Source organism: Netta rufina (assembly GCF_964035555.1).
Source record: "Netta rufina genome assembly, chromosome: Z".
NCBI lineage: Eukaryota > Metazoa > Chordata > Aves > Anseriformes > Anatidae > Netta > Netta rufina.
In genome coordinates, this window is record NC_140126.1 from 77,673,391 (window position 1) to 77,698,260 (window position 24,870).

Here is a 24,870-nt window from a genome sequence, read left to right on the forward strand (position 1 = left end):
TTCTGCTGCTTTCAGTTCCCCACAGTACTAACCTCCTCCATTCCCCCCTCCCTTTTAAAGTCACTTCAAGAATTAATTCCTGTTTTCAATTTTCTTTTAGGTCTTGGAGTTAGATCTAGGCATAATGACCACTTATACTTCTAGACAATGTATTCCATTTAAGCTTAATAGATCACAAATACCTTGCTCCCATTTTGCGATTATACTGTAGTAGTGCTTGCAGGAGAGATGCCAAGGGGCAGGATGAGAGTTTCAAAGCTTCAGTTGTTGCCTCCTGAACCAAGGATGGCCAGTGCTCATCTGGGACATTAGCCTGTGATTTAAAAAAGAAAAGGGCTTCATTGTAGCATGAAATGTAAGTCAGTGTTTGTTTGCAGCTCTCTACAGAGAAGGTTTAATTCAAACTGTTCTGAGTTACACAGAATGTTTGGCAAGTTAGTAGGAAACTTCATAAAAACACTGATTAGAAGAGCCTGGAAAAGTCAAATTAAGTTGTCTTGGGCAAGCCTACATTCCAGTTGCTTATTTATATGAAGAATCTTTTTGTTGTTTTTCTGTGTGCTTTTTTTGTTGTTGTTTTTATACACATGTGTTAGTAATGACTGTTTCAATCACAAACCCTTTGTTTGCTCTTCATCTTGTTAACCTTCATCCCGTTAAAAAAACGATGTTAGAATATAGAATTCATTCCCAGAAAAGACTGGAGAATATAACATTTTACTAGAAGTAAAAACCAGCTCCAAGATGTGAATTACCTAATAAAGCAACTATTGAGAAAGTTACTGTATCTTTTGGCTTAAGGAAACCTTACTATTGTCCAGATAGAATTCATACTACTGTGCTTGAAGGGGTGCCTAGGTTTTGACCAGGCTCTTGTACATTTCATTACGCCAGTACTGATTAGAGAGGCCTAATAGGAATCCATGCATCAACTGCTCTGCTCATGCAAACGTAGAGATGAGATGATGAGTTTCACTCTAATTATATTTTAAAATGAACTCATATAGTATCATGCAATTTAGGCCAGTATCTAAAGAAGTAGTGTTAATTCAATTAAAGAGTACCTTGTGACCTATGCAGACATTTAGGAGACTTAAGAAATGGGAAACAGTATACTAGAAAAAGGGCAGAAAAATCATGGTAAGAAAAAATTCTGCCTCTTGACAAATTCTGCTTTTGAAGCAGATGGCTTGTGAGAAAGGAATTGGTCTACTGTGATGGGGATTCTCTTTTCCCACCAGAAGCAACAGCTTTGCAGGTTTATCCTCGGTAAAGCTGCCTGTCTTTTCTTAAATAAGCACTCAGGGTGCTATGGGGTACCTTTGCCTGATTTTGGATAAGGCTGTTAGCTTGATTATCTGTTAAAATACATCAGAAAGCGTTAGCCAAAATCACAACAGTATCTACCTGTTATAACAGTTTGAAAGAAATCTGACAGTGCACTGCAAGTTTCTAGAGTGACAATGCCTAAAGAGAATGGACACTTTCCAAGGAACTGAGTTATGTTCACCTGGCCCCTCGGTGCAAGGAGTAAGTAGAACAATTTTCTTTATATCACAAGGTACACTTCCCTTAGATTGTCTTTATACTTCAAGGCAAGGCACCATATCTAGAAATGACCATAGAGCATACAGTTACTTAAAATCTGACTGAAGCCTCCAGGCACCAGTACAGGAAAAGCATTTATTAAAGCTAGTTATCTGAGCATAAGGACAGAGATTTGAAGGGTATGGCATTTTTGATGATAGAACTGAATCTGTTAGAGAACTAAACTTTATTGAACAAGTTAGCCTGTTACGTACCAAGTGATTCTACTTGATTATTTCACAGCAACCTGTCTTACAAAGGAATATTCTATAAACAGCCCACTGCCCCTTGAAGTTTTATTTTATTCTCTAGTCAAGTTGTCACTCATAAAATGCTAAGTCATTTAAACAGGAGTTTCATTTAAAGACTGCAGAAGCCCTACATTACATCAACTCCTGTTACACCATGCAGTTATATAATTTTGATTATCCTACCATGCAGATTTCCAGTGCTAGCATAGCCAGCCTGAGCAGACTGGATAACTTCCCACTCCAGCTGCCCTGCTGTGACGCCAACTTCAGACTCTTTCTGTAACACATCTCTGCTCCAACCATCATTCCTTGGGACTGATATACTTTTGCCAGCCACTGAAAATAAACAGACAAAAAAATCATTTATGGAGCCAACAAAACATGCATCCCGTTAGGCAATACAATTTATACAATTTAGTGTTATTTTATTAAAAAAAAAAAAAAAAAGAAAAGGAAAAAAAGAGTGCCACAGTATAGCATTAGCTAAAACACTGCCACTCACCCCACCCTCATTCCACTGCACACTATACTGCAGGAAAATGTAGTTTCCTGATGGCAGAGCCAGCAGTACATCTCACTATAGTAACTTATGCCAGACATCTACATGTATGTCCAACTATCTGATAGCTGTCTTCATCTGGAGTTTGCTCACAGATGAACAAACAACATGACTGGCTTTGTGAAAGTCTAGAAAGGCTAAAAGAGAAAAAGAGAATTGTGTTGTGCCTCACTTGTTTCTAAAAATTCTGTAGAGGTTAACAGAGATTCCAGCACAATTGAGTAATTTCAGGAACATGAAAGATACTACACCGTGAGACTGAGCTCAGATAATGGGTGTATAACTTACACTACAAAGCTTCTTTGCCTACCACAGTCATCCTGGAGGCACTACACAGGAAAAAGAAAGTAGAAAATAGGACCTGTGTGCAGAGTTTCAAGCTCCTGTGACCTGCTTCACCAGCTCTGGATTCACTCACAAAGAGAAGGAAAAAGATTCTAACTTCGCCCTTGTTAATTTTGTAACCATGTCACATTTTTCCAAGGAGAGACAGCCACAAGTTTGCAAATCCCTGACATATGCATGATATATATCAAAATGCATAAGGCACATTTAGAAGTATTATTTCCTGGATAACCAAGCAACCAAAGCAACTTCTATTCTGAAAAGAGAATTATCCTGCTTTTAAGAAAAGGACTTTTGCTAGCTAATGACTGCCTAGTATAAAAAGGGTCAAAATTCATAACCCTTTCTGATGCACAGAAGTCATTTATCAAAACAGATTTTCTAGTATGTTCTTTATTAGCACTAGTGAGATTATGAACCTTTGCCATCAAGCTGCAGGACTGCTCTGTTAAGTAATTCAGGTGTTCCACCCTCCCCCTAAAACCTCTCCTTGGGCTCACTGCTTTGCAGCTGAAGATACCTAGAGCACAAGATGCGAAGGAGAAGAGAACACTCATGCAAGAGCACCATGGCAGACCTGCAAGACTAGTTTTTCACTGTCTTGTTGGTAAGCCACAGCACAAGAAGAACAGCCGTCAGAACAGTAGCACAATACCCCTCCTAAATCCCAGAAAAATCATTTAGACATACACCAAAAAACTTAAGCAAAAATCTAAGCTAATGGCCACTCTAATTTAGTAAAACTGTAGGACACTGTGATGTATACTTCTGAGTACGACAAAACATTTACCAAACTCTTAGGAAGTCTAGAGCCAGAATACATGAAAGCACAGAACTATTCACTAGGAGCAGCTTTAGCAGTCAGGCAAGCTTCTTGAGAACTCTGTCCTAGCCCTGAGAAATATTTTCTTTAATTGAAGACTGGAAAGATCTTATCCAGATGTATTTTATGTATTCTATGACCTGGATTAAAACAAAACAAAAACCACATATATATTTAGTTCACTTCCTTCACTTGCCTGCTTATAAGCAAGACAACACTTGGCTATGCAAGAGATGCCTCAAGAACTCCATTTTCAAAATTATTACTAAAATACTGGACAACATAATCATGTCTTACATACCCAAGTATTTTACAAATCCCATCTGAATGAGTTCTGCAGTTCAGGAAGACAAAGTCTTACAAGACTAAGGAAAACATATCAAAAAAGCACCTTTCCACAAATGCTACTCTGATGTTCCAGAAGGGAAGATGACCTACAGCCTTGTAACAAGGGACATAGTGATCTCTATAGCAGCCTTGGCCTCATCTTCTAGGACTGAAATCACCTTTAGTGAAACTTTCCAGTAAGAAGCTTTTGCCTGTTCAACAGGCAGAGGGAACACTGTATTTCCTGCACCTATGTGAAAACCTCTGAAAGTTCACGGAAACATGCTCCTAATATCAGTGAAGGAAGAGAGTAACTGTAACCAACAGCAACAGGAAAAAAAAAAATATATATATATATATACATACATATATATACATATATATACATACACACACACAAATATGCTGCATTGCCCGAAAGACATTTTGGCATGTTTCACAGTCTCCTCAGATTGTCTCATAGAAGCAGCGTATGAACTCAGTTATAGCACCTTCATATTAACTAAAAATGACCTACTGCAATTGCACGAAAGGAAGTGAGCAAACACTGTTCCTATGAGTGATTTCTATTCCTCCCAGTCTCAACTGACTTGAAAGTACGGTGACACTTGATGTCAGAAAATTATGGAACTCAAGAGAGAATAGGTAAGTGCAAACAATTTACCTACATCTACTTTTATAGGCTATGAAATATTTTACTGTTTTCTCACAGTGCTAAGTCATACGACCCCAAAGACACAAGTGTCAGGTGTTTAATCTCTAGGTTTTTATTTCTGCCCCCATGTCTGCTTGCTCTTTCTAACACTTGTCATTATTTCAACTATTAAAGAAAATCAACAAAGATACAGCTTTATAAAGAATTGAATACTAGCTATTTTCTGTGTTACTTACTGTCAGAGGACAACAAAAAGCAGCGAAACAAACTCTCACCCACTTAACATGGATACTCTGAGCTCACTGTAACAAGCAGCATAACAAAATCAGGGAGCCAATCCACACTTACTTGCCAGGCTGCAACTGAAGAACTGGTCATGACTGTTTTGTGAAGCTCCTCCAGGATGGTATCTGGAAGCTCTTTGTGAGACTGCAACAGCTGCTTACACTGAACTTGTCTCAAAAGCAAAAACAGAGCCGGGTGCTCAGGACAGCTCTTTAAACCCTAAAACCAGATGGAATCAGAACGACCATTTAAAAATATCAGAAGATACTTTCTTTTTTGCCATTTGAGCCTTTACAAAAAAGAGCATTGAAAACATTCTCAAGATCCTTGCAACATGGCATTTTCCCCTACTCTGCAGAAAGAAGTGTTCCAGGAATTGACACATGGGAATAGAAACTTTTTTTCCTTTTACCCTTAAAATACATTTGAAATCATTCCTACATTTTGCATCTGTCTTACCATTAGAGGTTTCTGAAAGATAGATAAGTGGCAGACCTCTAGCTCCAGTTTGGCTTGACAATCACTAGAAGTTTTGGGCTGATGTGGGAAAAAGTCTATCCCACGACTGAAGTGACCTCAAGAATGTTCAATTTTTTGTTTAGTTTAGATTCTCTCAGATAGGGTTCTTTATTCTCATTGGAACAGAAGCACTTTACTAAACATTTCCTGCCTTAACAAGCTGGATCTTAGAAGAACACCCAGATTGCAGAGACTTTATGAAACAAAATAAAAGCTGTTAGTATTTGCTTCAATTTTTCTACCCAACAGCAAGTGTGGAATTAAGTTGCCTGTCTCAAATTCAGAGTGCAGTGCCTGACTTGTCATTCCCAGTTATATCACCTTCTGGAAATCCTAAGATCCAAAATGCTCAGTGAGAGCTAATGATACCAGAGAGTCTTTGGTTTCTACAGAAACTGCAGGCACTGACTCTCTTTTTCCTAAATTATTTAACAAAAAAAAATAAGCAAAAATCACCATAATCTCTTCCTACTCCTTCCCCAGATACCATGTTGTATTTTTAGCAATATCCAATCCTTTTTTAATATTAGCAAGGTCCGTGGACATGATATGCAGAAGAGGAAAACACCACCACCCCAAGCACTTTTAGGGGAAAATACTTTCCTGTCTCTTAAAAATATCAGCATGTTCACTGAATCTCATTTTTAGGAACTAATTCCCTTTCCCACCAGTATAGAAGTGCTATAAGCAAGGAAGACATCTGCAAAGGATTAGCCACTTTCCTAAGTGAAAGTCAAGCACGTCTGCTGCTGAGTCCAATTACTATTTTGTTAATCTTTTGCAAACTTCTTATATACACACTTGAAGGCTGTTAACACAACAGTCCCCTTCTCCAGTTGTGTTGCCTCAAGATTTTTCCTTTTAATAATTAAACTTGCAGCATCCACTTGTGGATTTGAAATTGACTACCAATGTAACTTAACCACGGATCAGAAGACAGTTAAGTCCCCTGAAAGTCTCCTGAGTGGATTTCTTGTCTTTTACTTCTCTAATGCTTTGCTTAACTCTAAGTTAATATTTAAGGGCAGAACAAGTTTCATCGCCCAATACATTCATCATGCAATGATTTCTATACAACTCTTTTCACATTCTGACAGTATGCTGCTGTCGTACCTTGTTACAAAGTGCTTCAGCTTCTGAGATTTTACCAGTCTCCTCTAAACTGGTGATAGCTTGACATAGAGACCAATCTTCAAGAGTCTGGATATAATTACGTGGAAGGTTACTTTCTCCAGCTGCAAAAGCACATAAAACACTAAACTGAGTTACTGTACACTCTGTAGTGCCCTACCATGTCACATGTAAGGGAGAATGACCTAGTATGGGAGAATTTCTAGGAGTATTGGACTGACATTGCTTCCTTCATTCGTGGGAGTATTAAGAGATGATAAGATTGAAAACGAGAGGATAGAACAACAAATCCACCCTTTGAGTTAAAGGTTTGAAAATAATTGATTTAATTCCAGTTTTCAAAACACTATGGATATTAAGCAAGGCAGGCCTACTAATTGAGGTTATCATTCTGCTGGAAAAGTTACAGAGCTCACTTAATACTTCAGCCTCTTCTTGTGAACAGTGTCCCTTTGCTCATCTCAGAGTTCAGAAGTACTATTTAAAAAAATAAAATAAAATTTGAGGCTCTGGATGAAAACGCAAGCTACAATTAATTAATTAACAGTAGCACTACATTAGGATTTAGTATTTTTATAGGAAAAAATACAGCTGCAACTCAAATTACTACTAAGCAATTCATATCGTATATGCAAACTTCTGAAATTCAGGATAGTATTGCAAGGTTAGAACACTTCAATTATATTTATTTATTTATTTATTTATTTGATAAAAAGTTTTGTATCTTACTTTTGGCTGAAATTGTAGATACCAGTGTCATCTCTAGACCTGTTCGCTTTGGCTGAGTGTTGTTTAGACAGACAACAGTGTTCTCAGTGTGACAGGCTGCCATTAGCACTGCCCATGCAGCGGGGTTATCTAGGAGAAAACAATGGTTAAAGGCAACTCGTGCCCATTCTAAATAGTTCGGTAGTTCATTTAGAATGATTAAGCATAAAAACATAGCCATCAATGGAACCACATATAGTAAATAAAGGTAACGAGAACAAGGCAAGTAATCCAATCAGACACACATCAGCTTAGCAGCAGACAAGTATTCGCATCTAACAAGTAAGCTTTTTCAAATTTTAAGGCAAAAATGCCATTTCTAAAGCCAACAAATGTATTTTTCATATGGACACCAGTGTGTTTAATTCCAGTGACACACACTAACCTTGACTATCGTTTAGTGCCACATAAGAGAGACAGAAAAAATCTCACGATGCCATCCGCAGCTTCCATTCACACAGCATGCAAGTTATAGTGATTACAGATAGATGCCTACTTCTACTGTCAGTTAAAACAAGCTCAGCATTAGCTTGAATTAGCCCAGTCAAGAACACATATAACTGTAAGAGTCTGGTCTCTGTCCTGAATCAGACAGAGCACAAATAAAAATTGCAGCTATGAAAATTTTCAGTCCAAAGATAGGTTTTTCTTTGTCAAGAAAATAAAAGACAGCTTGACAGTCTAATAAAGTAGAATGCAAACTATACTGCTTATGAATAGCAGTCAGTCTTGTGTATATCTGGGGGAAAGTAAGTAATTTTTTTTTCACTTTCAGCCCCACTGACTTGATGCATCCAAGCAATAATAATGCAGAACAAACTATGTGTTAGTACTTCATCTTCAACACTTACTTTTTAAAGTCCTTAAAAACCCTACGAGATTTACACTTTATACATTTAATGAAGATCACCATTTAGAAATAGGTGAACAGCTGCCTACAGTTTATAACCAGCATACTGTAATAGAAAATTTCCAATTCTAATTCTCAAGATAGATGAGTAAGTCTCCTCTGCTTGGTGTGGCATACTGATCCCGAGGGAACAAGTGTTTTACTTTTTTCTTACATACAAAATAATACTCATCTCTTCTCCTGCTGAGGAAGTAACAAATTGCTCATGTTTTCAGAACAGGCCATGAAACTCAGGGATTTTTTCCCCATCTGGTTGAATTCACCAAGCCTAAACTTACAATGACAGTTAAAATTTCCATTCAAGGTGTTCTCCCCAAAACACAGACAGGCAAAACAAAATAACAGAATGACCCAAGGAAAGCAAATACTTTGTTAGCACATCAATTTTGTGTTTGATTAGTAAAAAAAAAATCACTAGCATATTTGAGAACACAGTCACCTGGACAGAGGTGGATTGCCTTCTGAATATTCTTCAGAGGATTTTCGTTCTGATCTTTTAACATGTGATATCCTGCTGCCAACTGATTCACTGCAACATTTAGTAGGGCTTCCTACGAAATACAACATAAGAGTGACTTAACACTACATGTAAGCGATCAGATGGAGTTCATTTTAGGATTGTTTAATGGAATTATAAAGTCTGCATTTTAGGGGAGACAAACCTTTCCATATCTTGAATCAAGTGCATGTGCAATGTTTCCTGCCATGGCTCCACCCTGCGACATAAAAAGAAAAAAAAAAGAAAAACAACAAGGTTATATGATTAAGAAACATTATAAAATCTGTGAGGCAAGATCTTTTTGTCTGTATTGATCAGAAATATAAAGTTTGCACAATGAAATATTTTCCTTTCCTACAGTCAAATCTCTTCATAGAGAATTATGAAGAGATATTCAAGATCAGAACTTAGCCACAACTTGTGTTTGTAAATTAAAGTCTCATAGAGACAGGAATTTGTTCCAGGTGCTATTTCTATATACAGAATCACAGAATCACAGAATTTCTAGGTTGGAAGAGACCTCAAGATCATCAAGTCCAACCTCTGACCTAACACTAACAGTCCCCACTAAACCAAATCCCTAAGCTCCACATCTAAACGTCTTTTAGATATTTGACATACATTAAGGGAATGAGTGTTTATTTGGAGAAGAGCTACCAGTAAGTACAAAAGCAACAAAGAAATACTGATTAATTAAATAAGTAAAGTTGAGTACAGTAACAAAATTCAACATATATAAAACCTTTTAAAAAAATGTATATTGTATACAAACACAAAAAATCATTTTATATATATTACATACATTTAGTACAATCTTCTTGATGAAATACTTCTGGTAGATTTAGTCTATTTCAAGAAGATAAAGGTTCACCATGCCGTTAAGGACACAAATAATTGGATAAGTAATTTGTTCAGCATGTACCTGTGCACTGCTCAAAATGTATTTATATTTAAAGTTTTCATGTTAACTACTGAATGCACATGTACTGAAGCATGGTGTGTTTACGCTTTTTTCTTCAGATAAGAAACAACACATAGTACACCCAGGTTATAAACAGTACAGACTTATTACAGCAATGCACTTACTTCTGTCTTCTGTAATGCATACAGTGGAACTAGTCGAGACAAAAGAGACCAAAGAGCGGGATTATCAGGGTTACTGGGAAAACAAAAACAAGCATATTAGATTTTCTGGTTTAGAAATGAATCCAGTCTTCTGTGACTTTGTAGGCAGCTGCTGTAAATACCAAACAGATCTTTTGTTTTTAGAAAGAAGTTCAGTTGTTGCACAAGTGCAGTTGTAAATAGATGTGTCTAGTAATTTAAAACAAACAAACAACTCTTGTATTATAGTACTGGCTAAAGAAAAAAGTGTATAATATGCAAATTGATATTCACAGGAAGAAAATGGACAAACTCAAAGACTACAGGTTTGGTTCTTCTAGTCTGAGGAACAAGGAATTTTAACTGTAGTTTTGGGGAAAAACATTGTTTGAAGCATAGTTTGTGAAATCACCTTGAAAGAGTTTAAGGTGTGGCTTGTTTAAAGGCAATAATTAAAATTTCCCCTTCCCGTAATGCCTAGGTTACTTAAAACACTTTTAAACTCAGACTTCTATTTAAGGGAATGAACTGCTTCAGCTGCTGCTGTTAAATATTAAATAAAAGCCCTAAAGATCTTCTTAGTTGAAAGATCTGGTAAGCAAAATGAAGAATACTTTTATAGCATAGTGAACTGCTTTGACTACCAAAGAAGCCACCAAAACAAAAACAGAAAAAAAACAAACACGTACAAGCCATGAAGTTTTTGCCACTTGATACTTTAAGTAAGACAGAATAAAGCAAACTTCTGTCTGCTGATTCTACAATCTTAAATGAGCCACTTTCATGCCACTTTCATGTTTGAAAAACTTTCTTTTTTTTTTTAAGAGAAGAATGTTGCAAACAAGTTTTGCTTACTTATCAGCATCAATAAAGCAACACATTTACAAGGCAATCTAAATATTAACAAAATACATACCTATGTATTGCTTTTGAGACTTCTCTCTGGACTGCCATGTTTCTACCTTGTAATGCATAAACAGCAGATGCAATAAGGCACCTTTCATATATCCCATCTTTTCCTTTCTCATGCTTCAGTAATTCTTTTAAGGCTGCTGTCGCAAGTGTAACATCCTGCTTTACCAGTCCTAGTGTGCACAAAGCCTTTAGACTTTCTGTACTAGGTTCCTTTAATGAGCTGTTGAATCAGAGGGAGAGGAGACATTATTTTGGAGCAGAAATTGAACTTACCATCAATGCTACAGTACTTGATGCTTTTGAGTCCTCTTGCTCCCATGCATCACCTATGATATGCTGAATTAACACTAAGAGATGCTGGAACAAGCTAGACCAGTAAATTTGAGATAGCAAGATACAGCAAGTGGTTGTGTGCCATTTCAGGTAGTGTGCTACACTCAGTAGTTATTAGTTATAACTACTTGGCAAGGCTCCACCACATTAGGTACCCTTTAGTAGCACCCATAAAAGGAATGGCAAAAGAATGTCTAACACTGAAACCTATTTACTTTTCCTGAAGACACCTGTACTTCTAACTCATGTCATAAGTGAGTTGCAGTGTGCCTATTTCCAACTTTGCAACAGAAATCCAGGAAGGAAAGAGCCAGAAATGAGCCTGCTGCATAGAACTGGTCTTTCAATTTGGCTGTTCTGAGAAATTAACGCTTGTTTACATCAAGATTTCTTCCAACTTAGTGTACTTGAAGCATGCTTTCTACCATGAATTAGTTTTAGTATCAGTACTGAGTTATGCTATTCTGTTCATTACGAGAAAGAGTTTAACCTCATCTCAACAGTACTCCCAGCTTTATTAGAGACCTACACAGTGAATGACTTTTTTTCTGCAAATTATATAGAACAGGTGGAGAACTCTCAACTCAAATTAATCCCCAGAACTTTGACTTTGCATAATACACACAGCTCATTACAAACAACCAAAATCAAATATGTTAACTGATGTACTAATTGAAGCTATTCTTACAACAAAAGCAATTCAATAAATGACAATACAAAATAAAAGGAGGCAAAAAAAAAGAAAAGACCAGAATAGGGCATAGCAACAGTAATTTGGAGTTACTTAATTGTCATGTCCTATACACAACTGCAGAATGAAATGCTGCCTACCTTCACTTATCAGGTGACCACAATAAGGTTCTTAATCAAGCTTTTTTAGAATAATTTTTATAAATAATAATCTTTAGATAAATGATCTTTAACTATTAACTAATCTTACATAATTACTGCATTTGAAAGAAATACAAGAATGTGAACATCCTGTTCTATATTTCGTTTTCAGTTCCTGGCAAAAAAGAAATTCCACCAGCTGTTACATGCAACCTTGAATAGCCAACACCGAACACGTCAGCTGGTGGAAGGGCACAGCTCTCCCACGACTAAGAAGAGTTACTCTATCGCACTAGCTACACAGACATACTCACTACCAAAATCTCTGTGGTAAACTTACAAAGAAAGAAGAAAAAGGAATCTTCTTGCTCAGTGCCCTACCTAGGCCCTTCAAGTTCCCCTGCACAAATTCCTACTAACAAAGACCTATGATTAGAATGTACAGGCCTCTTTTCTTCTAATTAAAATTCACTGTATAAATTTGCAACATTGTGCTTCAGATTTAGATCTGAACATATTCACTGTAGTGTTACTTTTCTAAAGCATTTTTTACTTTTCTATTATTATTTTAAACACAAATGACTACCACCATATAGGAAATTCTCACTGTTGTTGTTAAGGACAAAAATAGAACTCTGCAGTGATTAATAGGATGTACCAGCTCCCCAGCTAATTAGTTTGCTAACTCATCAGTTACTCAGGCTTCAGCGTAGTCATGAATTTTCACTATTTCAGTAACTTCACGAGTCTTCTGGCAAGATGGGGACTGTACAGCCATTACTGAAATTCTCTGTTGACCGACTTGATCCTGAGGCCCCCAACAAAAGTGACTTTTCAGTTTTAGCAGTACAATAAAGCATCATATACTGATTGTTATTCCCTCTATTCACCATTTAAACAGTAGTGTCTTTGCAGCATCCACTTTGTTCTGCTTATATTCTATTATGGCCAAGGCAGTCAGGATATGTGCTTTATCTTGTTCAGACTCGGCAACAGACAGGGCTTTCTCATAGGCTGTTAAAAAAAAAAAAAAAAGACTTAGTATTGAAGAAGGGAAGGAAAGACATTGCTCATAAAGCCTCTGGAAAGGCATGATATTAATATATACACACACACACAAGGCACTTTGGTTTCAGGTTCACTACATTTTCATGCCTCACATCATACTGCAGAACACACAACTAAGACATTACAAAGCAAATGTAGGTTGGAAAATGCCAGGATTATTTACAGCCTGTTTAATATGTAGCAAATGGAAATAAATCTGAGAAGTAGTGCAGGGATATCTAGAGAAAAAGGCTTAATAAGTACAGTTTAAAGATTCTCCTATGACAGTATATTTATGAAATAGTGTTTGAGATGGGCAGACAACTCCAATCAAACACAGAGTTCTTTACAATGCTGAGCTGGCTGCTCTACTGTGAGTGCTTACACTTCCACACTTATAATTCAGTACACCTCTTTGTGAAGTCTCACATCTTGGCAGTGTAGAACATGACAATATGGCACTTACATTTATTACTAAAGCTAATGTGTTTTGTACACTACATTAATCTCCCACCCAGAAATGATTTTCCCAAGAAAGCCATTAGTGAGAGATAGTGAGAGAAGCTAAGAGCACAAGAGGTTAATGAACAAGAATTAAACATTATAAAAATGTAGCTTTCCTTAGTACATTTGAATAGCTCTAGCACTCAACAGCTAAATGATTAAAATAGCTACAGAATTTGTACTTGTACATTGGGACTGAAAGAGTGAAATAATCTCAACCACAGCTAGGTTGGTTAGACGAATAAACTTTGTCATTCTAAGTGCGGTACTTTGACTTAGGCAGATGTTTACCTTTAATACTTTCTTGTAAGAGTCCTTTTTTGAAGTAGGCTAATGCTATCCCCACAATGCCATCAAAATCAGTTAGAGGTATTGATGAATAAACCTCAATGGCTTTATCACATTCACCAATGGCACTGTGGAAAAAAAACACAACTATTGTTAGTATGAAGGATGTAGCAAGAACTGTTAGAATTTAGAAAAGCTGTCCATGCAGCTGTGAATCCTGTTTTGAACAGCAGTTGTAAGCACATATCTGGAAAAGTGCAGCACTAGGACAAGAATGTGCAATATTTCTTACCCTCCTCCTGTTACAGCAGTTCCTCTTTCCAACTACCTCTTGCATGAAAAATAGTTGGTGGGGAAAATGTGCAGGATAGCTATATGTAAAGATGTAGCTTAACGGTCAGCACAATGGAATAGGGAAGGAGAGTAGGAAAATTGCAAAGGTGAAAAAACAAGAGAAAAATCAAATCAAAGCATGCACATGCACACAAACAGATACAGAATTCTTGTTCTGAGGCCACTATGGAAGAAATTATGCAGGGAGATATTATTAGAACTAGTTATTAGTTATTGAACTGTTAGTCGTGTAAGTTGCACACAGGAATCACCATGCATACAGTGTGCATCTGAGACTACGGAAAACTGAAGAGCTGCTTCAGAAATCTCTGAAATTTAAGAATGAATTATTACATTATCACAGCCTAGGCATTACAGTTACATGCACAGAAAATTAAGAATACATTAATGTTTCCCTATAGCATTGACAAAATCTAATAAGCAAAACTTGAACCATCTCACATCAAGGAAGAGTTTGAAAGTCTTCATCTATTAACACTGGTGCCCCACCTTCCATCAGAACTCAAAGCAAATCATGAGGTCTTTTCCAACCTTAATGATTCTATGATTCCATTAAGGGAACTCAATTGTGTGTAGGGTTGCAGCAGAAAGGGTCAGCAGCAGAAAGGTCACATGCATACAACATCCTAACGCTTAAAGTCATACAAGTGAACACAAATTCAAAGGGCAGGTAGAAAGGACTTCTAATAAACCTTAAAGCAGCTACCTTATTCAAACTAAACATACCTGAATCCAAAGTGTGGAGATCCTAAAAAAAAATTTACCCTGGAGACTGTACAGCTACACTGTTTAGACTCTATTTAAGGATCAAACTGAGTTCAAGGGAATCACTGATCTGTTATAAACTGCCAAGAGGTAGTGCAATTCCTTTAATTTGTTTTTCATATAGTACCCATTTCTGGAGAACATACAGAGTTCAGTCAGACTTGTCTACAATTAAGAATGATGTTTAATAAACTATTTTCTCTGTTGACCTTTCGCCATTTGGCCTCACACAAGTTTTTCACCACTGCATTCACTACATCCAAAGCTGAAGCTAGGGGCTGGGATAAATACGTCAACAAACACTTACCACAGTGATCTGCCATAGTTTTGCATAGCTATATTATATTTCTCAGTATCCTCAGAGTTTTTCAGTAATGAAGCGGCCCTTAAAATAACCACAATTAAGAGTAATTATCATAGGACTATAACACAAGTATTCTGACATTAGTTTTCAGAGCAGAATGGACAAGTGTTTTACACAGAAATCTTTTTATGCATAAGCACAGAAAGCACAGAGACAATCTTACGAAGTTTAATGCATCACCAAACATGCTCTCCAAATGTGGTTTCCTTCACCACCCTCCTCTACCATTCGAAAAGAAAAAAAACCCTAACATTAATCAGTATACAGACCAAAACAAAACAACAAAAACAAAACAAAAAAAGAGAGATGCCATACACTGAATTAGCTAAATGTCCTAGTAAGATGCTCAGCCTTGGAATGACTTTATTTTTCCTTGTTACTTGTGTTCTACATTTCCAAACTTGATATAAGAACATCCTCCCATTCCCCTTGCAGTACAGTTAGTTGAAATGTACTGCTGAGTACATTGAAAATAAGGTTTACTGCAAGAAAAGAAAAGCCTTTACAGAAAAAGAGGACAAGGAGCTTCTATCAGTAAACATTCCAGTACGTATAACCCACCTCTCATAAGCATCTTTTGCCTGCCTTTTTAGATCCATGTACTCATTCAAGTAACCAAGCATCGTGAAAGCAGATGCATCATCTGGATTTCTTTCTAGAAAATCAGAATTAACAATACAGGAGAATGTAATCAGAAAGAGCTGTGAAAAGTATTAGAAAAAACACTGCTACGTTCATGCTACAGTACACACACACACACACATATATAAAGCACTTTGCCAAGTGCTTCTGTCAGTTGCTCACTGGAATTATTTGACAGGCTGCAAACAAATAAAGAAGAGATACTAAGACCACAACATGACATCAGGCTATCTCAAAAGTGTTTCAACTCTTATGACACGGTATTGATGCATCCAATATATTTTATTTTTTTAAGCTCACTGTGTTTCAGCTCACTGTGGTTAGTGGTGTCTTTTTTTTTTGGTAATGAAATATTAAATTACTCAGCTTGTACTGACTCTAGTAAGATACTAGCAGAACCTTACGGTTTATTTATTTTCACTACTACAACATTGAAAGGCTTGTCAATAGCTACAGTTGTCATCTCAGTTCTAACAGTTTTTCCTAGACCAGAAAGGGGAACATAGGCCTTTCTTGAAATCTGCTTAGGGATTTTACAAATGCCTCCTCACACTTACTTCATTTTAAGTGCTTGTAACTTAGTTTGTAGCTCTAAAAATACCAGCAATGGACATATTTAGTCCAAGGATATATTTACAGTAAGAGATGCAGATTAAAGAAAATCCACACTTGCTCCATCCACCTTCTGGGCTAAATATACACAAGCTTATCACAACATGGAGGCCATGCTGTCTTGAAACCATGCCCAAGAAAGTCTTCTTTCTCTTACTGAAGCTTAACACTATTGTGTGCTTCAGGTTATGAAGTTTTACAGCATCCACAAACAGCCTAACATCTAGCACATGGGCAAAAAAGCTAGCAGCTATCTGCACAGACATAGAGATATACTCAAGTGAAGTCAGATACCAGACACCTGATAGCAAGTATAACAAGGCTCTGGTCCTCACTGTGCTCAGTTTCTGAAATGAAATCTGGTGGAATGATAGAACTCACACCTATTTTGTTCTGGTGCATTAATAAAAAATCAGTAACCAATTAACCTCATTTTGTCTGCTTAATTTACAACATAAAAGCTTAGTCCAGCTGAATCACTCTCTGCCACACCTTATACAGAAGTAGACATTTAACACATCTCTTAGTCAGGCTTGGCAATTCAGAGAGGTATCTACGTTACCTACCTGTATATTTGGTCATTACCACCTGAGCTGCTGGAATAGCATTCATTTGAACAATGTTGTACTGATACACCTCAGTATTTCTGTTGCTTTTATCCTGCAGTGTTGAACAAACCCAGTGGGCATAGCCTTTTGCTCCCTCAGTCTCAGGAAATAAAAAACACACAAATTGAGAGTCATTAAACCTGCTCAAGTAACACTGAAAAGCTTAAAGATCATAGTAATTCTTTGTTTTAACACAATGTTGGCTAAAAGTCTACATAACTGTTAAGCAGTACAATAAAACACTGAACTGGATTGCTGCAAACAAAAATTGTCCTTCGGGCAAAAAGAACTCTCATATTTACGTATCACTTATGACACACTGGAGAGATGACAAATAAGAAAAGTTTAAGACAATGTAAAGTCCTCCACTTTCTTAGGACCCTGGCAGTATCCCGGGTCTTTCTGGCAGTATCTGCCAGTATACTGGCAGTATCCTTGTTCTTTCCTGTTTTTGTCTCCAATTTATGCCTTTGATCTCTGTCCAGTTCTGTGGAACATCAAGAAATTTTTTTTCACAACTTATGGAGCAGAGTTCTTGGACCACTGGGACTAAAGCACTTAACAAAATAACTGCTTGCCATTCAGCGCCAGCACAGGCCAGGAACACCAACATGGAATTCAGACAATCCCATTTGGAACAAGACTCTAGCTGTCCCATCATTAAAGAAACCTATTTTTTTTTAAAAAAAAAATACATCACCTAACTAGACATAAGATTAGACATAAAGAATCTTCAGTACAATATAACTGTTACACTTACATGCATACTAAGTTCAGTTGTATGCCTGAAGAGATCCATAGTATCATAGCTGCCAACTTTTTCTGCAACAAGAGCCTACAGAGAAGCAAAGGTTCCTGTGGTCAGGTACTTAAAAAATTATGACATTGACAAGAGCCTCAGTACACATTACTTCTGGCACATCTTAGGTAATTAACATGAAAATAATTTATATTCTCATGAAATTATACGCTGCTCTCTTGAGACTCCACCTGAAATACTGCATCCAGCTCTAGGGCCCCAGGATAAGGACATGTACCTGTTGAAGAGGGCCCAGAGGAGGCCACAACAATGACCAAAGGGCTGGAGCAACTCTCCTATGAAGAGAAACTGAGAGAGTAGGGGTTGTTCAGCCTGGAGAAAAGAAGGCTCCAGGGAGGGCTTACAGCAGCCTGCCAGTAGCTAAACAGGTCTACAGAAAAGCTGTGGAGGGTCTCTGTAAGGGGGTGTAGGGACAAGACAAAGGGTAATGGCATTAAACTAAAAGAGGGTAGATTTAAATTAGATGTAAGGGAGAAATTCTTTAATAGAGACTGGTGATGCACTGGACTGAGTTACCCAGAGAAGCTGCTGATGCACCATCTTTGGAAGTTTTTAAGGCCAGGTTTGATGGGGCTCTGGGAAACCTGGTCTAGTGAGAAGTGTCCCTGACCACAGCAGGGAGCTGGAACTAAATGAGCTTTAAGATCCCTTCCAACCCAAACCACTCTCTAATTCTAAGAATAAAATGAACACTACTAAGAGGGCATAAGTAGTCTCCACGGCATCAGCACTTGACACTTAATGTGTTGGGCAGCTACTTTACATTTTTCAAGACAGAGACTTCTTGTGCATGTTAGTTCCACTTATAACAACGATTGACGGGAGCTGAATTTTGACATGATGTCAGTAGTCCTTCCTTAGAATCCGGTTTCAGTTAGATATTATTAGCAGGTCAACAGCATGGGATTATTGAGTGCACCTACAGCAATCACAAATGAGTCATGAGTACTTCTACTATTCACAGATGGCCTAGATACCAGTGGGAGCACATCCAATCCACAGTGGTAGGTGGAGGAAGGCACCTCCCAGGACGTAAGAGCTGCTTTTGCACCAGGTACATTAGAGACTTACTGTTTTTAACAGCGAAGATAGAAAGGGGGACACTGAGAAGTGTGTTAAACAGTGCCATTAAATGAGATAGTCATACAGAAGAAGACAAAATAGCTAGCATCTTACGAAGATGGTACTTTGTTAAGAACACTTAATAATAAGCTTCAGAGCACAAAAGCGATTTTTTTAATAGATAATTTCTTATACAACTCACAATTACATTAGCCACAAAAAACATTTATATAAAGATACATGATTAATGTAGCTTCCATTATATACCAATACAGAAGCAAAGGGTCCCATCCACCCCCAGGGGAAGCAGCCGCTCCCTCTACTTAAAATCCTATGAGAACATGCTTAAGGGCCAAGTCTTAGGACAGAGTGTAAAACTTCTCTTGCACTAACAACTGGATTTGGCGCACAGTTAAGATTTTTTCACATCTTACCTGCCCAACCCAGCATAGTAGGTAAGTGGGCTCCAGAGACTGGGCTATCTTGAAGGCTTCATGAGCTTGCTGCAGAACCAAAGATAATGATGCTGTTCAACTGTTTAGCATGGTAACAGATCGCTTTTGAGTATTCGTAGCTAACGTGCAGTAGTATTAGAAGAGATTTTCATGAATGAAATTAGGTCACTACTAAAGAATATCTACTGTGCTTTACAGAACAACATATCACCCACAGAAATAAAGCAGTTTATCTTCTCGAAAGTAAAATATAAAATTAAAAATATTTAGAAAATCAAAGTTCCTCTCCCTTCCAAATACAATTCCTCCTCCTTGTTCTGAGGAAGAAGCTAGATTAACTGTTGGAACAATTAATATTTTAAAATCAGCCTAGGATCCAGATTTCAAAATTTGCATTTCTTTCATGTAAACAGTTTGACACATTCTGAAAATCGTTAAACTGATTACCATCCACAAGTCATAATTTTCCCTCAAGGCTGCACATGTTCATTGTTCTTCCCTTAATGTGGCACAAGGTGAATAAAGTCCTAGCCTGAGATGTCTTAGCAGTAAGGAGTTTTTACTATTAAATTATTCTCACTAAAAATAAAGCTTGACCATCACATTACAGAAATTAAATAAAATTGCTTAAATTCTTACCAGTAAATAGGATATTATGTAGTTTTAGGTGCATGAAAACCCTGGACTTCACTTAACAGGTATTCCAATTTTTATTCAGAGAAGCTCTAAAGGTTATACAGAACTATGGCAAGTCATGTGCCATATTAATGAGCAGAAAGTAACTACCTACAGGAAAATCAGAAACCCAAAGTTTCAGTTTGTGACTAAAAGAGTTCCCAGTCAACTTGTTGTGAGTTGGTTTGATTTAGTCCTTCTCAGTCCTTCTGAACAGTTGCTATTCCACTTAGTCATTTGGAGAGAAACTTCAGCAATTTAGAGCAAGTTCACTTAACTACATCCACTCCAGAACAAATACTTAATTTGTGTGACTCAAGAAAGATGCTGATTTTACTTCATTCAATGCAAGTATGTTTTTTGAATTTGAGAGGTACACTCTCCACTTTTAGCCCACACTTTCACCCTACTATATTCCCTTAAAAAAAAAAAAAAAAAGTGGAAAGGGAAACCACATTTGAGAAATGGGAAAAAAAGTTACCTCAATGTTTCCAGTTGCTAGATACAAAACCCCCAAGTTAGTCCAGGCAACAACATTCTAGGGAGAACAAATACAAGTTAAAACCAATGTGTTCTTGCTGTATTCTAAAAAAAAATGACACAGCATCAGGGGAAGAAAAGTTTCAAATGCCCACTTGAAACAGATGGCAGCTGCCTACAGCACTTACGATTTGCTCAGCTTGAACAGATTTGATGAACGAATGTTGAGCAAGAGCATAATTCCCAATAGCTGGAGGAAAAAAAAGGAGAGCTAGATCTAACTGAATTTCATAAACACCATTAGTTAAGTTGCCTTCTAATTTAGAATATTATGCAGCTAGGGGTCTCACTAAAGACTTACCACTACAGGAAGCAACTACACCAAGTGCATTCCAATAAAGATGATTTTTGCTGTCAAGCCTCACAGCTTTTTTGAGACACTGAAAGAAAAATCAAATGTGAATTGAATTACTAGATTATCAAAAAATAAGATTTTATGCACTAAGTTATCCAGAGGGTTAGGTCTTATTGAGGACAGAGAGGTTAGGCAGAGAAACACCAAAGTTGATTTAAACTTTAAAGAATGCAACAGAAAAACAGGCAGTACCTGTAAAGATTTCTCTAGCAGTTCACTGATCTCATTCATGTCAGCATCCACTGCTGTGAGGTGCTCTGCTTGTCGATAATAATTTATTCCAAGATCACACCATATGTTAGGCAAAGGCATCAATTTTAAAGCTCTGCCGTAACACCTACAGAAACATGAATCACACACACGTATTATTCTGAGCCTCCCTAACATGAAGAACAGAAAGCTGAAAAACACTCGAGTGCTTAAAAACCCAAACCAAACAAATATGCATAAATACAAACAAAACCAGACAAGAATGGAAATCCTATGACAACTAATTTTCATTCAGACAGCTATCTTCACAGAATCCATCCTGATCTGTATTACCCCACCACTTGTGAAACTATAGATGTGCAATACTTCAAAGTTACGTCAGGTGCAATATGCATATTTTTAATTAAAACAAACATCAGCCATTTTCAGAGTTAATCAGACTTTCCCTCCGAAGTATTTTGACTACACATATCACTGTTGAGATTTTCAAAGGAGGTACATTGTCAGCCTGTCTTAAGTAACACATCCAGCTGCACAAAGCTCATAAGGAGCCACAGGAGAGGCTACAAGAAAACAACTGTAAATACTTCTTTATCTCTAGCTCTACTATTGTGAGCTTCCAGGGACAGGCACAAGGAATTCCGTCTTCCAATGTAATTTAGATCCCACAACTAGGGCCCAAATTGATAACAGTTTTGTATGAAATAAATACAGACATAAAGCTTACAGTATTATCTTGGACTTTAATGATCCTGGGAGAATGGGCTAACTACTACTGCAACCACTCCATTTAGAGCAGCACAATTTGTTGAATGACAGACATGATATAGCCGTGCTCTGGAGACAGAACCAAGAAGAGCAGGTCCTAAATGAAGTGTTGAGAGCCACTGCAGCAATCCAGGGATCATACCTTTAAATGAGTGGTATAGTTTGAAAGAAGCACGAGGCCCTCTTTACCTCCTCATTAATCTTCATTAAATATCCAGGTGATAAAGATCAGCATTTGTTTCATTTTCTAGGAATAATATAGTCTAGAACATTTGAGACTCTATACTGTGCACAGATATGTAGAAGAACTTGACAGTAAAAAAAAAAAAATAAAAAAAAAATTATTACCTTCCTCCCAGTCTGAGCAGCTCAATTTTCTTCAGCATCTGTTTGCCTTCATTTTTACCCAGAAGCAATCCTAGAACTTGAATATTCACTCTGGCTGGTGAAATAACATGCACAGTAGTACAGGTATCTCCAAGCAGTTTCCAAAGGGAAGATACATCAGGACGGTGCTTTGTTGCCCTGTAAATTGATATTTAAGAAAACCCACAAAATATCTGTTCAGACACTGCAATGCTCTTTCCTGAAAGAAAGTTCACCACTTTGAATAGTGGCACAAACTCTAATTAATTGATGGGCTGCTTGTTTGTTTGTTTTTTTTATTATTATTATTATTATTCTGTTTTCTTGCTACTAAATCTGTATTTTTAAAAACTTAAAAGTAATCATAAAAAGAGAAACTACAAAATGCTAACGTATTGCAATTTTGTGGAGACGAAGAGTCTGTTCTGAAAATTACCTGTTATCTATCAAAACATCAGCTGTCAACACTAACTTTTGTATTTCAGAACACTATCATTTATATTGCAAGACATGAGACATCTGCAGAAACCTAGCAGACCTTCTCCTATACCAACAGTTATCCCAGGGGTCAGTTTAGGCCACTAAAGCATTCTGTCTGATAAGCAAAACAGTAAGATTGAGGCAGGTAAGCTACAACTGCCTCTCATCCACCATTTTTGGGAGAAGTTTCCTTCCTTCTACCCATATACACAGGATGAAAGCTGAAATGAACTGTGTGCGACTTCACACTTGTGTTATAATCAAAGGACTCTGTGTCTTTAAACACAAAAAAGAAAACTAATTACCATTCACTCTAGCAGCCTAAGTCCACAATGCATTATTCAAACCATTTTCACTAAACACTTCTACATTAGAAGCCCACTCCATTTGATTTAGTGTAACTGAAACTCCTCAAACACTTAACTCTTCTTCTTCAAACCACGAGTCCAGTGGAAATGAAATAACAGAATGTTTAGTACTAACCTTGTAAAAAATTCAAGAGCCTGCTCTATGTATTCCACAGCCCTCCTATCAAGATACTTATCAAGGGCTGATTTTGCCAGCATGAGATAGCACTCACCAAGTCCTGAAAGAAAGACAAAATATCCTCTATGAAAACAGATGCTTCCATGTTACTACTTGATAAAGGAGGTGGGGTTGTATGAAGAAAGACGGCTCCACGTTATGCTTTATGCTCTACATATACTATGCCTGATCAAAAAAATCCACAACCAAACTAACTCTGTGGCTCACAAGAGAGACTTTGCTTTTACCCCTTCCCCAGTAGCATGAACTGTAGAATAATCTGAATATTAAAATAAATTTGTGTAATTATAAAAAATATAGTATTGAAACTTTGGGTTTGTTTTCAAGAATTAACTACAGCACTCATGTGAGAGGTGCTCTGCACTGGTGAGTCTGACAAATACAGCCATATTCAGTTCACACTTCAGTCAAAAACATTATCAAATCATTGCCAAATACAAAAAGAAGAAATAATATCAAGGTAAGAAAAGTGGGAAGTTTTTTTTAGAACTGCCTGAAACCACAACTATTTAATCCTATTTAAGAATTTACTTCATATGGAAATAAATGCAATTAAAGAAACCACATCTAATACCACTATTTGTATTATTTCAGAAACAGCAAGATACTGCCTCTTTACACTGCTGGTATCTGCAGTGATTCTGTCTGACAATAAGTCACTGGATTTGAGCCTCGTTAATTCTCAGCATTTTCTTCACAGTTCTGAATCTACATTCCTCATGCTTTAGTCCCCTCTATTTATATCAAACTAATAATCATAGTAGGTACCATCTTTCTTTGCAGATTTTGGCAAACAATTAACATCAATAACATTGTGACAAACGCAGACCATATGAACTAGATGCAGCTCTGTGAGACTCTTATCATGCCCTCACTAGGTGTTTGTATTGACCACACAGAACTCCCAAGGACATAAGCTCTTCAGATGTCAAGAAGCTCCAATCTAAAAGCAAAACTGATTTATAAAACTGATTTTATTCCCTGAAGTTATAAATGAAGAGAAATGCTGGAGCAAAGGTGAATAAACTTATTATTCAACAACACAAATAAAAAGTGCACAGAAAAGACGCATTCAAGCAACATCAGTATGTTCTCTCATCTGCCTTAAGACTACACTTCTAACAGCTCATTTCAGAAACTGTTTATTTTTTGATCAAAACTGTATGACAAGTACACTTGTGTATATTTTGTATATCAGCTTACACTCATCCAAACGTCAAAGGCCTTTTACAGAAGGAACGCAACATAAAAATTCATACCAGAACCAAGCAGCAAAAAACTTGATTTCAGATGGACGTATAGGGTGAGAATGCCTGAAGACTAAGAGGCACTGAGAACGTGAACAAAACAGCTATTAATTGGCTATCAAAATGTTATATACTCCCCATGTTATATAAACTGAGATCAACAGTTCACTTTCACTATCACCTGGACTCCATGCTCGACCACTCTAGCCTGTTCCCAAATACATACTAAAGTAACCTACCAACTGCCACATCTAACATTTGCAAGACCTCTCTGGATACCTCACTACTATTTTTAGTCAGTTGAAGGAGCTCACAGGGAT

The 24,870-nt window shown here is 37.1% G+C and overlaps 1 protein-coding gene across 1 annotated transcript in view; it reads right to left on the reverse strand.

Moving 5' to 3' along the window:
• Window positions 1-24,870, reverse strand: part of SKIC3 (SKI3 subunit of superkiller complex) — a 49,361-nt gene that overhangs the window by 4,436 nt on the left and 20,055 nt on the right. The window contains exons 19-40 of the mRNA XM_084305007.1: window positions 23,241-23,343; window positions 22,260-22,436; window positions 21,126-21,270; window positions 20,880-20,958; window positions 20,707-20,768; window positions 20,520-20,576; window positions 19,343-19,411; window positions 17,787-17,861; window positions 16,985-17,126; window positions 15,726-15,819; window positions 15,108-15,185; window positions 13,685-13,809; window positions 12,733-12,856; window positions 10,680-10,898; window positions 9,746-9,818; window positions 8,823-8,876; window positions 8,600-8,711; window positions 7,212-7,340; window positions 6,465-6,586; window positions 4,896-5,051; window positions 2,022-2,174; window positions 183-313 (exon numbers count right to left, since the gene is read on the reverse strand). Coding sequence (XP_084161133.1) covers window positions 183-313; window positions 2,022-2,174; window positions 4,896-5,051; window positions 6,465-6,586; window positions 7,212-7,340; window positions 8,600-8,711; window positions 8,823-8,876; window positions 9,746-9,818; window positions 10,680-10,898; window positions 12,733-12,856; window positions 13,685-13,809; window positions 15,108-15,185; window positions 15,726-15,819; window positions 16,985-17,126; window positions 17,787-17,861; window positions 19,343-19,411; window positions 20,520-20,576; window positions 20,707-20,768; window positions 20,880-20,958; window positions 21,126-21,270; window positions 22,260-22,436; window positions 23,241-23,343 — 2,479 coding nt within the window. The remainder of the gene's footprint in view (window positions 1-182; window positions 314-2,021; window positions 2,175-4,895; window positions 5,052-6,464; window positions 6,587-7,211; window positions 7,341-8,599; window positions 8,712-8,822; window positions 8,877-9,745; window positions 9,819-10,679; window positions 10,899-12,732; window positions 12,857-13,684; window positions 13,810-15,107; window positions 15,186-15,725; window positions 15,820-16,984; window positions 17,127-17,786; window positions 17,862-19,342; window positions 19,412-20,519; window positions 20,577-20,706; window positions 20,769-20,879; window positions 20,959-21,125; window positions 21,271-22,259; window positions 22,437-23,240; window positions 23,344-24,870) is intronic.